This window comes from Prionailurus viverrinus, chromosome E2 (genome assembly GCF_022837055.1).
Source record: "Prionailurus viverrinus isolate Anna chromosome E2, UM_Priviv_1.0, whole genome shotgun sequence".
Classification (NCBI taxonomy): Eukaryota; Metazoa; Chordata; class Mammalia; order Carnivora; family Felidae; genus Prionailurus; species Prionailurus viverrinus.
This window is the reverse complement of record NC_062575.1, coordinates 15,581,626-15,597,760: the sequence shown is the minus strand read 5'-3', so window position 1 is coordinate 15,597,760 and position 16,135 is coordinate 15,581,626. Positions and strand designations below refer to the sequence as shown.

At 43.2% G+C, this 16,135-nt stretch overlaps 1 protein-coding gene across 4 annotated transcripts in view; it reads left to right on the top strand.

The window, feature by feature from the left end:
- The window catches only part of PMFBP1 (polyamine modulated factor 1 binding protein 1), a 48,654-nt gene that overhangs the window by 19,177 nt on the left and 13,342 nt on the right, over positions 1 to 16,135 (top strand). For all 4 annotated transcript variants that reach the window (XM_047836231.1, XM_047836229.1, XM_047836232.1 and 1 more), the window contains exons 6-14: positions 1,326 to 1,496; positions 2,727 to 2,837; positions 6,819 to 6,945; positions 7,037 to 7,194; positions 9,157 to 9,397; positions 11,376 to 11,565; positions 11,728 to 11,881; positions 12,507 to 12,674; positions 12,943 to 13,080. In XM_047836231.1, coding sequence (XP_047692187.1) covers positions 1,326 to 1,496; positions 2,727 to 2,837; positions 6,819 to 6,945; positions 7,037 to 7,194; positions 9,157 to 9,397; positions 11,376 to 11,565; positions 11,728 to 11,881; positions 12,507 to 12,674; positions 12,943 to 13,080 — 1,458 coding nt within the window. The remainder of the gene's footprint in view (positions 1 to 1,325; positions 1,497 to 2,726; positions 2,838 to 6,818; positions 6,946 to 7,036; positions 7,195 to 9,156; positions 9,398 to 11,375; positions 11,566 to 11,727; positions 11,882 to 12,506; positions 12,675 to 12,942; positions 13,081 to 16,135) is intronic.

Below are 16,135 nucleotides of genomic sequence, written 5' to 3'. Positions count from 1 at the left end.
TAACCGTGTAGCTCCATGTTGATCAGTTTTGAGTGTGAGCTGCCCCTAGGAAGAGGCATGACTTTGGGCAAAGCAATTTTCTTCAGCCCAGGCAATCCCCAAAAAGGGCTGACAACTGAGGGCTGTCTCAGGGCAGACCTCCCAGCCTGGGAGGCACATCACAGTGCCCACACCTCCATGCTGACAAATATTGAACACTGCTCATGAGTATTTTGGTCATATGGATATCTGTTTGATGAATTACTTATTTAAATCCTTAACCTATTTTTTAATTGGGTATTTAGTCTTCTGTGTATCAACTTACAGGAACTTCTTAATATACTACGTGTAATAGTGCTGTATTACATATGTGACAAATACCTTCTCCCAGTTTGTACCTTTTCATTTTACTTTACTAATGGTATTTGTCACTATATAGAAAATTTTTTTATTGTTTTAAAAAAAATTTTTAGTGTTTTTATTTATTTTTGAAGGAGAGAGCATGAACGGGGGAGGGCAGAGAGAGAGGGAGACATAGAGTTTGAAGCAGGCTCCAGGCTCTAAGCTGTCAACACAGAACCTGATGCGGGACTTGAACTCATGAACTGTGAGATCATGACCTGAGCCGAAGTTGGATGCTTAACTGACTGAGCCACCCAGGCACGCCACTATACAGAAATTTTAAATTTTTATGGAGTTAAATCTCTGAGGCCTCCTTGATAGATTCGAGGTTTGATTTCATGCTTAGGAAGACCTTCTCTACCCCCAAGATCATAAAAGTTTACCTCATTTTCTTTTTAGCACTTTTGTAGATTTGTACTTCCATGTTTTTATCTTTAGTCTATTTGGAATTGATATAGATGGATAGAGAGAGAGAGAGAGAATCTACATATATAGGTAGATAGATAAATATAGATATACATAACTTTGTGTTTTCCAAAAGGGGTCTCCAGCTGTCCCAACTTGATTTGTTGAACCTCTTTCCCATTACTCTGAAGTGCCAACTCAGTTTATATACCGATGTGTATATATGTATATACATAAAATATCCCTGGAAGGATACCCCCCAAAACTGGTAACACAGACTGTCATAGAAGAAGAGAACTGGGTCATGGAGGGTCAAGATGGAAGACTAACTTTTCAGTGTATCCTCTTATGAACTGTTTGAAGTTTTCACCATGTGTATGCACTGGTTAATTTTTTCCTTTAACTTAGGGAGATATGATTCACATATATGAACATAAACTTTTAGAATATAGAGCAAAGAGATTTTCCATGCTTCTGTTATTCTGAAGTTAACTCAGATATCATGAACAAAACCAACCCATTATTTCTAAATATCCCAGGACCCTGAGAATAAGGGTGACCATTCAAAGGTGCGTATATATACTTCTTCCTGCATGATTCAAGAGCATCAGGAGACCCTGAAACGACTGTCTGAAGTCTGGCAAAAGGTCTCTGAACAGGATGATCTAATCCAGGAACTTCGAAATAAACTAGCCTGCAGTAATGCTTTGGTAAGTGACTTCTAGAACATTTTTCTGAGACACCAAAAATAATGCCATGAAGAAAGAAAGGAGGGAAAAAGAGTCACCTAAAGTAATCTCTTTCCCCAAGACTCCTCAAATATCTTAATTATACTTGCCCCCACCTTTTGTTCATATTCTCCATGGATGCATCCCCCGAACCCACACTAAGTTCAAGATTCTAAAGAGACTTAAAATCTCTCACACAACAACCTAAGTGTTCATCAATAGGGAGATGGTTGAAGAAATTTTTTTAAAATGGTTAAAGAGATATCCATACTGTAGAGTAATATGCAGCCAAGAAAAAGTATTAAGTAGATCTGTAAGGACTGTGTAGAAGGATGTTTGTGATATATTGTTGAGAAAGGTTGCAAAATACTATGAATAGTTGAGTTCCACTTTTGTTTTTTAAACTCTTTGATCATATTATGGAAGTACGTACAGTAAATTGCCCATAGTACCCACTGCCCCCTAGTGGAAGGGAGAGAAGGGAGACTAAATGGAGAGGAGATTTCACTTATTTTTGATGATTTGGGTTTTGTTTGAATTATTTTCAACCAACAAGAACAAAATTTTCATGCTTTTTAAAATTTTTTTAAAGTGGGGCGCCTGGGTGGCGCAGTCGGTTGAGCGTCCGACTTCAGCCAGGTCACGATCTTGCAGTCTGTGAGTTCTAGCCCCGTGTCGGGCTCTGGGCTGATGGCTCAGAGCCTGGAGCCTGCTTCCGATTCTGTGTCTCCTTCTCTCTCTGCCCCTCCCCTGTTCATGCTCTGTCTCTCTCTGTCCCAAAAATAAATAAAAAACGTTGAAAAAAAAATTTTTTTAAATAAAAAAAAATAAAATTTTTTTAAAGTACATACACATCCACCCACTGCATAAGAAACTTCCTTCTTTAATTCTTGAACTTTGAATCCTGTCCTCTGATACATCAAGTATGTTTTTCCATCACAGTTTTTAAAGAACCTTCTGCCTCATAAACTAGACCACACAGAGGTTCAGGAGGGAGTCCAAAATGTGGCCACTGACAGACTTGAGACAAACCACTGCCTATGCCTTACTGAACCTTAATGTAAGATTGAGAACCTAATTCTTTCTCTGAACTAAGCACACAGGAATATTACAATGAACTTAGGCTGAAAAAAGGAACACCCTGCAACATTAGTCTAGTAATAATCACATTCTGTTGATCACCCAGCATGACTGACCTCCACTTATACGCAGGTTCTGGAGCGTGAAGAGGCTTTGATAAAATTACAAGCAGATTTTGCTTCCTATACAGCCACACACAGACATCCTCCTAGCTCCTCAGAAGATTGTGAAGACATTAAAAAGGTAGGCGAACTTTTGCTTATTTGTGCCTGGGGTGTCGAGTGGAGTTGAGTTTGATTCTGGGTTTTCTTGCTTATTTTTCATTTCTGTATTTGTGTGACCTTGGTTGGCCCTGTCACAAAGATACTGTATGCAATGTATGCCAAGTCCCAACGAATGTGTCTGGCAGTATTCAATTTTGTGGCTGAATTTTGGAATTGCACCTGCTTCTTAACCCCCTTTCAACAGTACTCCTAAATAAGACAGAGACTCCTCTTGGCTTGCTAGGTTCAAAAGGACCATTCAGCTTTCTAGTTTCTGGTTGGAGTTGAAGAGTACCAAATTTAGGGAAGATTATCTATTCACAATCAGTCCTTTTTTTCAAAAACTCATTATTTTCAAAATTCAAAGCCACCTCAAAAATTGTTTCTAACAGTGAATAAGCATTTAAACCATGTAAACAAATAGCAAGATTTGACCAACTAGTAGCCAAAGCTAGGTTCAGTGCTCTCCTAGGTGAGATCTTTTTTTTTAAGTTACTTTTTTTTTTGATGTTTATTTATTTTGAGAGAGAGAGAGAGCGAGGGAAGGGGAGAGAGAGAGAGGGAGAGAGAGAATCCCAAGCAGGCTCTGCACTGTTAGACCAGACATGTCATGACCTGAACCAAAACCCGAGAGTCAGATGTTTAACCAACTGAGCCGCCCAGGTGCCCCTTAAGTTTTTATTTTCATTCCGGTTAGTTAACACACAACATTATATTAATTTTAAGTATACAATACAGTGATTCAATAATTCTGTACATCAGTTGGTGCTTATCATGACAAGTGCACTCCTTAATCCCCATCACCTATTTATTAACCCACTCCCTCACCCACCTCCCCTCTTCAGTTTGTACTCTATAATTAAGAATCTGTTTTTTGATTCTCTTTATCTCTATCTCTATCTCTTTTCCCCTTTGCTTATTTGTCTTGTTTCTTAAATTCCAAATATGAGTGAAATCATGGCATTTGACTTTCTCTGACCAACATATTTTGCTGAGCATTATACCCTCTCGTTCTATCCATGTCGTTGCAACTGGCAAGATTTCATTCTTTTTTGTGGTTGAATAATATTCCATTGTATATGGAATATACCATATCTTCTTTATCCATTCATCAGTTGATGGTCATTTGGGCTGCTTCTGTATCTCAGCTAATTGTAAATAATGCTGCTATAAACATAGGAGTGCATGTATCCCTTTGAATTACTCTCCTTGTATTCTTTGGGTAAATACCCAGTAGTGCAATTGCTGGATCATAAGACAGTTCTATTTTTAAGTTTTTCAGGAACCTCAGGAGTGCCTGGGTGGCTCAGTTGGTTAAGCGTCCAACTTCAGCTGAGCTCCTGATCTCGTGGTTCATGGGTTTGAGCCCCACATCAGGCTCTGTGCTGACAGCCCAGAGCCTGGAGCTAGCTTCAGATTCTGTGTGTGTCTCTGTCTCTGCCCCTCCCCTGCTCAGACACTATCTCTCTCTCTGTCTCAAAAATAAATAAACATTGAAAAATCTAATAAAAAAAAGTTTTTAAGGAACCTCCATACTGTTTTCCACAGTGGCTGCACCAGTTTGCATTTCCTTGGTGAGATCTTAAGTCAGTCATACCTGAACCTGGGATCCAAGGCAAAGCCAGCCACCTGAGGCCATACTGTGGGTAGGCAAAGGCAGGTAGCAGGGAGAGTGAACAACACATATAACCTCTCCAAGAGTCCTCTACTGGAGGGATGGAGACTCTTCTCTTTCCAGGACTTTCTGACACCAGAAAGTTTAAATGAATGAAGGATCAGTATTGAATTTTGGAGTTCTTCCTTGGACATCTGTCAATATTTATTTTAAAGGTCAGTTCCATATTATTCACGTCCTGACCTACAGCAAGATCTCATAACACTCCTGGGTTGTTTTTTTTTTTTTTTTTTTGTCTGAAAAATGTCTTTATTTCTCCCATACTCTTATTTTTTATAATGGCAAAAATACATATAACATTAAATTTGCCATCTTAATCACATTTAAGTATACATTTTAGTCATGTTAAGTTATATTCACATTGTTGTGCAACAGATCTTTAGAACATTCTCATCTTGCAAAACCAAAACTCTATATCAATGAAACACTAATGCCTTTTTACCACTACATTTTTTAAATTGATGCAGACTTCCCTATGAAACAGACTATACTTTCCACTGCCATTTTATGTGTCCTATCCAAAGCTTTCATGTTACCTGGATGTTCTATTAGGAATGGCACTATCCAGGTCCCAGCTGGCCTGGCATAGAGTGAGCCTTTTTGTTTTAAGTTTATTTATTTATTTAGAGAGAGAGAGCGCACAAAGAGAGCAGGTGGGGTAGAGGCAGAGAGAGAGAGAGAGAGAGAGAGAGAGAGAGAGAGAGAGAATCCCAAGAAGGCTTTGCACTGTTGGCTCAGAGCCTTATCCAGGGCTTGAACTCATAAACCACAAGATTGTGACCTGAGCCCAAGTCAGACACCTAACCAACTGAGCCACTCTGGCACCCCATAGAGTGAGCTTTTGAGCCTCTGCAGTGCCCACACCTGGATCATATGGTGATTACCCTATATTCCTCCAGCTGTCCCCTGCCCTGCCCACCTTCATGCTGCAGTCTCCTCTTCCTGACAACTCTGAAATCACATAGCTCTCCCTTGATGTCCAGATGACTAACTGCTCCTCCTCAACCACATCTTCCTACCTTCTCTTAGTTACAGCCTCCTGCTTCGGGGTAAAAAGCCAAAGTCCTTGCCCGAGGACTACAAGCCCCCCATGATGCTACCACCCACTGACCTCTCACCTCATGTCCCCCTACTCTCTCCATCACCTATCCCTCTAACCACATGACCTCCCCATGTTCTCTCCCCAAAGTCTGGTCACCAGCTAGTTCCCCTGTCTGCAGATACCTAGAGACACTACAGCATGGCTCACTCCCTGCTCAGAGACACCTTCTCAGTGGGGCCAACCTGTCCATTCTATTTATAATGACAACCCCATCCCCCCATACACCCCCATTCCCCTCTTGCTGCTCTGTTTCTTCCATAGCACCTATCAACTGTTAACATTGTCTGCAAGTGACTACTTAGGCTCTTTGTCTGTCTCACCCCACTGTAAGGTCAGCTCAATGGCAGCAAGGATTCATGTCTGTGGGGTTTTTTGTTCCACTGTCCCCAGCACTTAGGATAGTGCCTAGCACATAGTAGGTGCCCCATCAATGACTGTCAATTGTTACAGGGCAGAAGGAGACAGGGCCTAGTACATAGTAGGTGCTCCATCAGTGACTTTTGATTGTTACAGGGCAGAAGGGCTGGAGGCTTTTGTGCACATTCTACATGAGGATGCTAAGTCTGCCACATTTTTTTATTATTTTAATATTTTTAAATTGAGATATAATTGACATACTTTAAAACTCACTGTTTAAAGTATACAGTTCAGTGGTTTAAAAATAGTCACAAGGTTGGGCCACCATCCCCACTAATTCCAGAATATTTGTATCACTCTAAAAAGAAATCCCATATCCACGAGCAGTCACTCCCCATCCTCCTTCCCTCAGCCCCTGGCACCTACTATTCTTCTCTGTTTCTCTGGATTCATCAGTTCTAGACATTTGGCAACTTAAATGTTTGTTTATTTATTTTGAGACAGAAAGAGAGAGAGAGAGAGAGAGAGAGAGTGTATGTGTGTGTGTGTGTGTGTGTGTGTGAGAGAGAGAGAGAGAGAGAGAGAGAGAGAGAGAGAGCAGGGGGAGGTGCAGAGAGGGAGGGAGAGAGAGAATCCCAAGCAGGCTCTGCACTGTCAGCACAAAGCCCAACATGGGGTCAATCCCACAAATGTAAGATCAGGACCTGAACCAAAATCAGTGGGATGCCTAACCGACTGAGCCACCCAGGTTCCCTGAGAGTCAGCATTTTAGAAAGCACTGTTCCCCCATATCCTCATCCCGCCCTGCTCCTTTCCCATCCGCCCAGATACTGAAGCACTTGCAGGAGCAGAAAGACAGCCAGTGCCTGCACGTGGAGGAATACCAGAACCTGGTGAAGGACCTGCGCATGGAGCTAGAGGCCGTGTCCGAACAGAAGAAGAACATCATGAAGGGTGAGCCAGGGAGCAGTGGGGGCTGGGAGGGAGGCAGAAGGAAGCCGGAGCCCCCCTCTGAGCGAGAAGCACATGCCCCATCCCGCTGTAGACATGATGAAGCTGGAGCTGGACCTGCACGGGCTGCGGGAGGAGACATCCGCCCACATGGAGAGGAAGGATAAGGAGGTCATCATCCTGCAACGGCGGCTGCAAGAGCTACAGATCCAGTTCACTGAGACCCAGAAGCTGGGTTTGAAGAAAGACAAGGTAAGGCAAGAGGAGCCCTCTGGGTAGAGCCACCAGTGGGACAGGTGAGAGGCTGGACCCCGGCCAGAGCAGGCCCTGCAGCTCTGTACCCATGCCCTGTGACAGCCCAGGGACCATCAACACAGGAGCAGTGAGACTGTGGCGTCCTTAGGCCCAGAGGCAATTCTGAGCACTTCTTTGGGATTTATCATAGCACATAATAAATAAATAAAATACTTTTGTTTGTACTTGATAGTGGAAAGAAATTCTGGAATGAAATATGGCCTTTTATAGCAACATGGATGGAACTGGAGAGTGTTATGCTAAGTGAAATAAGTCATACAGAGAAAGACAGATACCATATGTTTTCACTCTTATGTGGATCCTGAGAAACTTAATGGAAGACCATGGGGGAGGGGAAGGAAGAACAAAAATAAAAGTTAGAGAGGGAGGGAGCCAAAGCATAAGAGACTCTTAAAAACTGAGAATAAACTGAGGGTTGACGGGAGGTGGGAGGGAGGGGAGGGTGGGTGACGGGTATTGAGGAGGGCACCTGTTGGGATGAGCACTGAGTGTTGTGTGGAAACCAATCTGACAATAAATTTCATATTTTAAAAAAAAATTCTGTAAGGTAAACTTATGAATTTCAAGAAATTTCAATTTATAAAATGACAAATATCTTATGAATATGCAAATCAGGCAGTTTGAAAATACTAATGGAACTATGCCTTGGAAGATCTATAATTGCCAACATAAGTCAAGGTCCTGGAAAAGCCTACAAATGGAAGTAAGGACAGAAAGGTTGTGAAACCAATGCAAGCTTGTGTAGTCAGTGCTATTCCAACTCTAAACTTCCATCAGAGCTAATAGAAATCATCCAACCCCTTGACTGGCTGGTCATTCAAACCTCCCATTTGAAGGTCTAGAGGGGATCCATTAGTCAAAATGGAAATATCAGAGAGATGACCACAAGAGGCAAGGAGTCTGGGTAAATAGCTTTGAGTCATTCATATATTCAGTCAACAAATATTTTTGAGTTCCTGTGGTATGCCAAGCACCCAGCCAGCTGGGTGGCTCAGCTGGTTAAGCGTCTGACTCCGTTTCAGCTCAGGTCATGATCTCACGTTCCTGGGATTGAGGCCTTTGTCAGGCTCTGCACTGATGGCCTGGAGTCTGCTTGGGATTCTCTCTCTCCCTCTCTCTCTCTGCCCCTTCCATGCTCAAGCTCTTCCCCTCTCTGTCTCTCTCTCTCTCTCTCTCTCTCTCTCTCTCTCTCAAAATAAATAAGTAAACATTTTTAAAAAGAATATAATAACACATGCAACATCCCTACTCCCCTGGAGGTTACATTCTAATCCCAAGAGACAGACGATAAACAAATCATAGAACTCATATATAATATAATGCCAATATCAGGTACTGATAAATTCTTACAACAGCTTTGTGGCTATTTCACACAGGGTGGTCAGGGAAGGCCTCTGTGATAAGGTAACATTTGGGCAGAGATTTGAATGAAGTGAGGGAGCCACCCAGGCAAAGGTCTTAAGGAAGAATATTCCAGGCAGAGGGAGTAGCAAGTGCAAGAACCCCCTTATACGGCAGTCTGCTTAGAATATTCTAGGAGATAGGCTGAAGGCAAGAAGGGTAGGGGTGCCATGAGGTGAGGTCAGACCAGATCATGAGCATCCTGGGAGGTCATTGTGAGGACTTTGGCCTTTTACTAAGTGAATGCGGCTAGCGGAGGGTTTGAGTAGAGGCAGAACGACATCTGACTTAAACTTTCAGAGACCCCCCACCCTCCACCCCTTCCCTGGCTGCTGCGTTGAGAGCAGCCTGAGTTAAGGCAGGAAGCAGAGGTAGGAGACTACTGTGATGTCCACACAAGAGAAGACGGCAGCTGGAGAGGACTCTAGACAATCTCTAACTGGCCTCACCAGGGCACTACTGAGGCCTCTATCAGCATCCACATTTTGCTTTCCTCAGATCCTCCAAGAGAAAGATGAGATGTTACACGAGCTTGAGAAGGAATTGGCCCAGGTTCAGAACAGCCTCATGAAAAAGGAAATGGAGTTGGAGAAGCAGCAACGAATGACAACAGAACTTGAAATCACCATCCAGGAGGTGAAGCAAGATAAGTTCAAGGCAGAGTGTGGAGCCCTGCAGGCTGAGATCCAGAAGCTGAAGGACTGTCTTGAAGATGCTCAACAGCAACAGAAGCTGATTGGTGAGGCCCCGGCAGGTGGTGTCCCTGTCCCCAGCACACTTCAAACCCACAGGGCCAGAGCAGTCCCTTTTTTCTCTAACGGGCCACTTTCCTCTCCTTCCTCCACTTCTTCACTCCAAACCTTCAGTGACCTCAGGGTACATCTCCCAAGGATCACAATGCCCTCTCGAGCTCCTGCACGCACCCCTAAGTGGGAAAGTGGACTACTGAGCTCACATGCCTGCCGCCTTCCCAACTGCCTCAGGTGAAGGTCTTCTCCTCTCCCCATCCTGGGGAGGACAGGTCTCCATATTCTGCTTCAGTGCACTGCTTTCCTCCCCATCTTCTCCAGGACCTTCATCATACAATTTACCTCTCCTCTCCCTGGTTTAGACACATTCTCTCCCCTTTTTTTTGCCTCCAAACGCATCCTTTCTGTGCAGCCTGCACTGTCAATTGTGTCCTTGCTCCACTGCTGAGACTGCTTTCTCAGAGGTGGCCGATAACTTGTTGCCCTGGGTAAGGGGTTCTTCTTGGGGTGATGAAAAATGATCAGAAATTAGACACTGATTATGGTTGCACACCTTTGAGAGTATTCCAGAAGCCACGGACCTGTATGCTTTAAGGAGTTCAATTTTATGTTATGTGAGTGACATATCAATTTCGGGGGAAGAAAGGGTCCCAAGTGTAGCCTCCTTCCTCCCCTCCTGTAACAGTGTGTGTCTGTGTGTGGTTGGGCTCCCACATTCAACCATTGTTTCCCAGCTTTGGAGACATAACAGGTCCCTTCTTTCACAAACGTCACCACTGTTTCCTCTTTTCCCTCCTTCTCTGGCAGTAGTCACCTGCCCCTTACATTCTGCCCTCCTCCCTCTGCTCTAGTTCTCTGGACAACTCTAGAACCTAGAGCCCCCACCCTGACTTGGCACCTGTGGTCACTCATTTTGGAGAGCAGCCCGCTCTGGGCTTTAGCCCTCTAATTCTTCATTCCCAAAACTGAAACTGTTCTCTTCCCTGCTTAAAAACAGAAAATCTTCCTTCTTCTTCCAAGTTATATAATTATTTCTGAAGTGATACCATCTTTCTTCCGGTCTCCAAGGCTGAAAAACAGAGACTAGGGTGAGGTTGAAGTTACAAACAAGAGTAGAAACTTTAGTATATAGGAGCATATTCTGGTGTAGAGAAACTCCGGTAAGCAACGTATTTGAGGTTTCTCCCTTTACACCCAGTGGGGGCAAAGGAATGGACTAAAAAGATATTTGTAGGAAGTCTTTCCCCATTTAATACATTCTAGTTTTCCTAAAATAGTCTTTTCTTTATGCCAGGTCCCTGCTCAAGAACCCACTAAATTAACTCTGAACATTCTCTCTGGCTTTCCAAGTCCTCCAAAGCCCTCTCTTGTCCGTGTACCTGCTCAGCTGTCTCCCGGCACCCCTTCCCACTTTTCTTTCCAATCAAACCAGTCTCTTCCCATCCTCTTCCCACATGCCTCCCCTGTTCCCTTCCCATGTGTTTGCTCTAACAATCCCCTCATCTGGAATTCCTTTCCTCCTCCTTATTCTCAGGCTCAGCGCAACCTCTATTCCTCCATAAGTCCATCCCCACCAATCTTGCTTCACAGGAGTTCACAGTGAGTGCACGCTTACTGTGTCCTCTATGTCGTGTGGGCCAGTCTGTCTCCCTGACTAGACTCTAAACTCCATTAGGGTCAGGATTTGTCCATAATGACAGGATGAGTCACATAAGAGATACCAAGCAGTTTATACTGATTTGTTGAACTTTAGTCCAGAAGCAGGCCATGGCTGGGGGATAGCTGAAGACGGATAATTTAGCAGAGTTCCTTAGGAGTGATAATGAAATGGAGAGAAATGAGAGCAGGTTGGAAATTGAGGTAGGGCACAAAATGAAGGAACAGACTGGTCTTATTTGGGAGTCTGGTCTTCATGCACACTCCCTCCTCACATGCACATGTGCCTGTCTTGTCCCCTGTGTTCTGCAGCTCAGCAAGCAGCCCAGTATAAAGAAGAGGCCCTTCTGGCAAAGAGTAACCTAGAGGATTCCCAGAGGAAACTGCAAAGCTACCTATTCATGGAGAAGCAGAAGACGGAGACCATCCAGGAGCTGCAGAGAGAACTTCAGAAGCTGCAGAAGGATTCCTTGATGGCCGGAGAGGAACTCGCACCCAACAGGTACCACCACGCCACCTCTAGAGAGAGGCTCTGTCCGTTGCGAGCCAGCCGGGACACCGCGGCAGCTGCCCGGGAATGGGCCAGCAAGCCCCGTGCGGGTGGCTCATGATCCGCCAACATAAACACTGAGTCTGTCCTCCTGTTGTTGCCATGTTGCTTTAGGAAACGGATAGAGGAGCTGACGTCAGAACTCTCTGAGGCCCGGAGGAAGCTTGAACATTCGGAGAAGGAAAAGAGGCAGTTTCAGAAGACAACAGCTGAGCAGGACGCGAAGCTGACTGACCTGCTAGATCGTCTAAAACTCCTTCAACACCAGGTATAAAAGGCAAGCAGGCTGCCAGCTCAAGCATTTGCTCTGCTCCAGATTAAATATATTAGTCTTTATTTGGGAAGATGCCACCACCAATCCATTCAAACTCATTGTCCAGAGTTTGTGTTAGAAAGCTAAGCCAGCCTGTCAGCTCTAGTTCCCATGACCAATAATAAGCGTGTTCAAGGGCTAAGCTTAAAAACAGTCAGAGGACAATGTTGGGTTTTTTTTTATAGGATTCAAAAGCCATCCTTGTCAGTCATTTTAAAGTCTTTGATCTCTGAATTATTCTTTCTGTGCTTTTCTAAGATTTTTTTAAAAACTTTATTCAAAGAGGTTTTTATGTGGAAAGATTTAGTGAGTAAGTGGGAGAGAAGGCTGATGCTGTGGGAACTAGATCTATAAATAAAATAAGTTGGTATATCTAATTGAACAAAAAAAAATGCTGAACATCAAAGGAATCTGTTATTATCTATGCTAAATAACCAAGGAGTTGCCCTCATGTTTATTTCAGCCATTCCCTTTATACAATTGTCAGGGGAAGGGGGTTTTGTTTTGTTTTGTGTTTTGTTTTGTTTCAAAAGCGTAGAGCCTTAAGACTGTCTTTCAGGCCAGTCTCTTTACTTCTCAGCATAGGGAGCAAGCCTCCGCCAAAAGCAATCTAGAAGAGGAGCTTCAGGAGGTAACAAGATTACTGGAGGAGAAACGGGAGCAGTTGAAAAAGAGCAAAGAACAGGAGAAGTTGCTGGAGCAAGAGCTGGAGACATTCCGACAAGAGGAAAAAAGGAAAGAAAAGATGGTGAGAAGGAGAACCCAAGAAGAGCTGGGTCATGAACCCGGGCAAGACTTGAGCCCCACTGAGCCTAGTAGGATACAGAGGCCATGGGGACTCAAATCTCAGGAGAGAAGGGGGAGGGAAGGTGAGAAAGGCAAGTGAGGAGGAGAGAGAAGGCCCAAGAGAAGGCAGGCTGCAGGATGGAGCTACAGGCTGGGAAGGGGGAGCAGGCTTCTAAAGGAATCTGAGGTAACACCTCTTTTCTGGGCTTTGTTCTCTAATGGGGGAGCAGACAAAGGAAAATCTGAGAATATTGGAGGAGGAAAATGAGAATGTCAAAGCACAGTTAATGCAATATTCCACGCAACTGGATTCCTCTCTCAGCAAACAAAACGCCTCCCAGCAAATGATCCAAGAGCTAAATAATGAGGTGAGTTGGCAGAAACCCCGAGGGAGTAAGAAAGTTAAATGCTGTGACCCTTGACCTGAAATCAGACCTGTCTCTCCTCCACCACGGAAACACAGCTAACGGCCCAGCCCACGTGCATCATCCATGGTGCCTGTAGATCCACTTCTCTCCTTGAAGTCGTAACCCTTCCGCACCCATTTGCTCAGCCAAAGAAATGTTTCTTCCACATGTAGAAGGTCTTATTTAATATCTGCTGGAGCTCCCAAACTACCTGGGCTTTGGCAACAAGTATTCCACTACAGCATTTCAGACCGGAGTTGGGTGAGTCCATGGCTTGGAGCGCTTTGCTAGGGTACACTTCCAAAAATAGTGCCAAAGCTCAAAAAGGGGATGGAAAGAGAGACAGTTCTTTATCATCACACAAATGAAGAGGAAAGAAAAATGTAAATGGTACCTAACGTATGCAAGGTACTGTGCTTGACATCAGGCATCATTTATTGACTGTCTATTTAAGTCCTTCACATGCCTTCCATCTGCTTTACTCCCCGCAACATATAGAGTTCTATGATCCTCATTTTACAGAGGAAAGAAAGGCTGAGGCTCAAAGTAACTGATTACTAAGTGATGAGCTGGACCAGTATTTGAACCTGGATCATCTAGCTCCAACACTAACCTCTTTCCCCTTCATCATGAATGTCAATACTTTCCCCCAACTGAATATATTTCATCTTTCTGCAAGAAACAAATACAGCGTCTTGATAGGTGGTCTCTTGGGTTGCAAATGAAAGACCAAGCAGCCGTCATTCTTTTATAATTTAAGAAGAAAAAATGTTAACCTTAAAAGACTATGGACTATGCAAAGTATAAGAATAGCACTGCCTAGTGGCGCCTGGGTGGCTCAGTCAGTTAAGCGTCTGACTTCAGCTCAGGTCATGATCTCTCTGTTCATGAGTTCGAGCCCCACATCAGGCTCTGTGCTAACAATGCAGAGCCTGGAACCTACTTCAGATTCTGTGTCTCCCTCTCTCTCTGCCCTCCCCCACTCACACTCTGTCTCTCTCTCTCTTAAAAATAAATAAACATTTAAAAAATAATTTAAAAAAGTAATAGCACTGCCCAATAGAACTTTCTGTGATGATGGAAACATTCTATATTAGAGCTCTCTTGTATACTGTATCTACTAGCCACATGTGGCTGTTGAGTGCTTGGAATAGGGATTAGTATGACTAAGGAACTGAATTTTTTTTTTTAAGTTTTTTTTTTTCAACGTTTTTATTTATTTTTGGGACAGAGAGAGACAGAGCATGAACGGGGGAGGGGCAGAGAGAGAGGGAGACACAGAATCGGAAACAGGCTCCAGGCTCCGAGCCATCAGCCCAGAGCCTGACGCGGGGCTCGAACTCACGGACTGCGAGATCGTGACCTGGCTGAAGTCGGACGCTTAACCGACTGCGCCACCCAGGCGCCCCATCTGAATTTTTTTTTAATTGTTTGAATGTTTATTTATTTTTGAGAGAGAGAGAGACAGACAGAACGGGGAAGGGCAGAGAGAGATGGAGACACAGAATCTGAAGCAGACACCAGGCTCCGAGCTGTCAGCACAGAGCCTGACACAGGGGTCGAACCCACAAACTGCAAGATAATGACCTGAGCTAAAGTCAGTCGCTCAACCAACTGAGCCATCCAGGCGCCCCAGGAACTGAATTTTTAATTTTAATATTAACTAATTTTAGTTTTATTTAAATGTAACTAGCCTCATGTGGCTAGTGGCTACCATATTAGACAACACAGAGGCTGACGTTTCTGGAGTTTTGTCCCCCAGCGATATAAATCTCTCCTTTGCTGTGGTCCAGAGTTGATCTTTGAATTACTGAGATCCCTAAGGAACCTCCCTAAATATAAGGGGTATTACCTAAATATTTAATATGCACCTGTTATCACGTTTGCCAAAAGAAAGATAGCCATTAGAAGTAAAAAGTATTAATTTCAGAATTCCTTTGATGGAAACCAGGAGGCTAGAGGGGTTTTTTTGGTGTGTAAGCATGTTCAACTTTTTAAAAGCATACCTCACATATAGTAGACGTATTATCAATTGAAACAGTCATTAGAAAGAGGTTTAGTTTCACATTCTAAAATGCATTTTCTTTCATCAGCACTCCATGTCTTAATTTTCAAATTTCCCATCTGAAAGCAATAGATCCTGAGATTTTTTTTTCATCTGTTTGATTCTAGGACATTTTTCCACCATATTTTATAATTAATTACTGTTAATAAGAAAGCTAATTTATTTTATATATTTATTATGTATTTGGACATTTTACTGAACTCACTTCTAAGCAGTAATAATTTTTCAGTTGTTTCTCATGGATTTTTTAGGTGGATGGTTATGTCATTTGCAAGCAACAACAATTCTCTAAACTTTTGTAATATTTATTCTTTTTTTTTCCTTATTGCATTAGATAGTACCTATAATTTAGTGTTCAACAGTAGGATCCTTTTCTTGCTTTGAACATTAATGGAACCCATCTGTTTCAGTATGATCTTTATAATGTGGTGAATGAAATTAATTAATTGATCCTAATTTGGGCCCATCATTACATTCCTAGTATGAGTCCTAACTGTGTGTCATGTATTACTCTTTTAATACAATACTTGGACTATTCTAGGAAGTAAAATAAGGCCAGTATGAAGGAAGTGTAGTAATCGAGGAGGATATTGGTATAGGATGAAAGTAGAAACATAGGGGTGGACATTATGGTCTCTATTAGGCAATTTGGGGTTTTATTATTAGAGCAATGAAAGGACATTGATGACATTTCCTCAGAAGAGCAGGTGAGGTGATTTGATCTAAGTTTTCAAAACATAACTGTGACTAATGTGTGGAAATGGATTGCAGAGAGGAGTAGGTATGGAAGTGAGGAGGCTATTGCCATTCAAGCTAGAATTTTAGCAAATTCATGATGTGTTTTGGCAGCAAAATTAACCAGACTAACAATGGACTGAATGTGAGAAGAGAGGAATCAGGATGACTTAGTGGAACTCACCTGTAAAACCTTCCGGGCCTAATGCCTTTAGC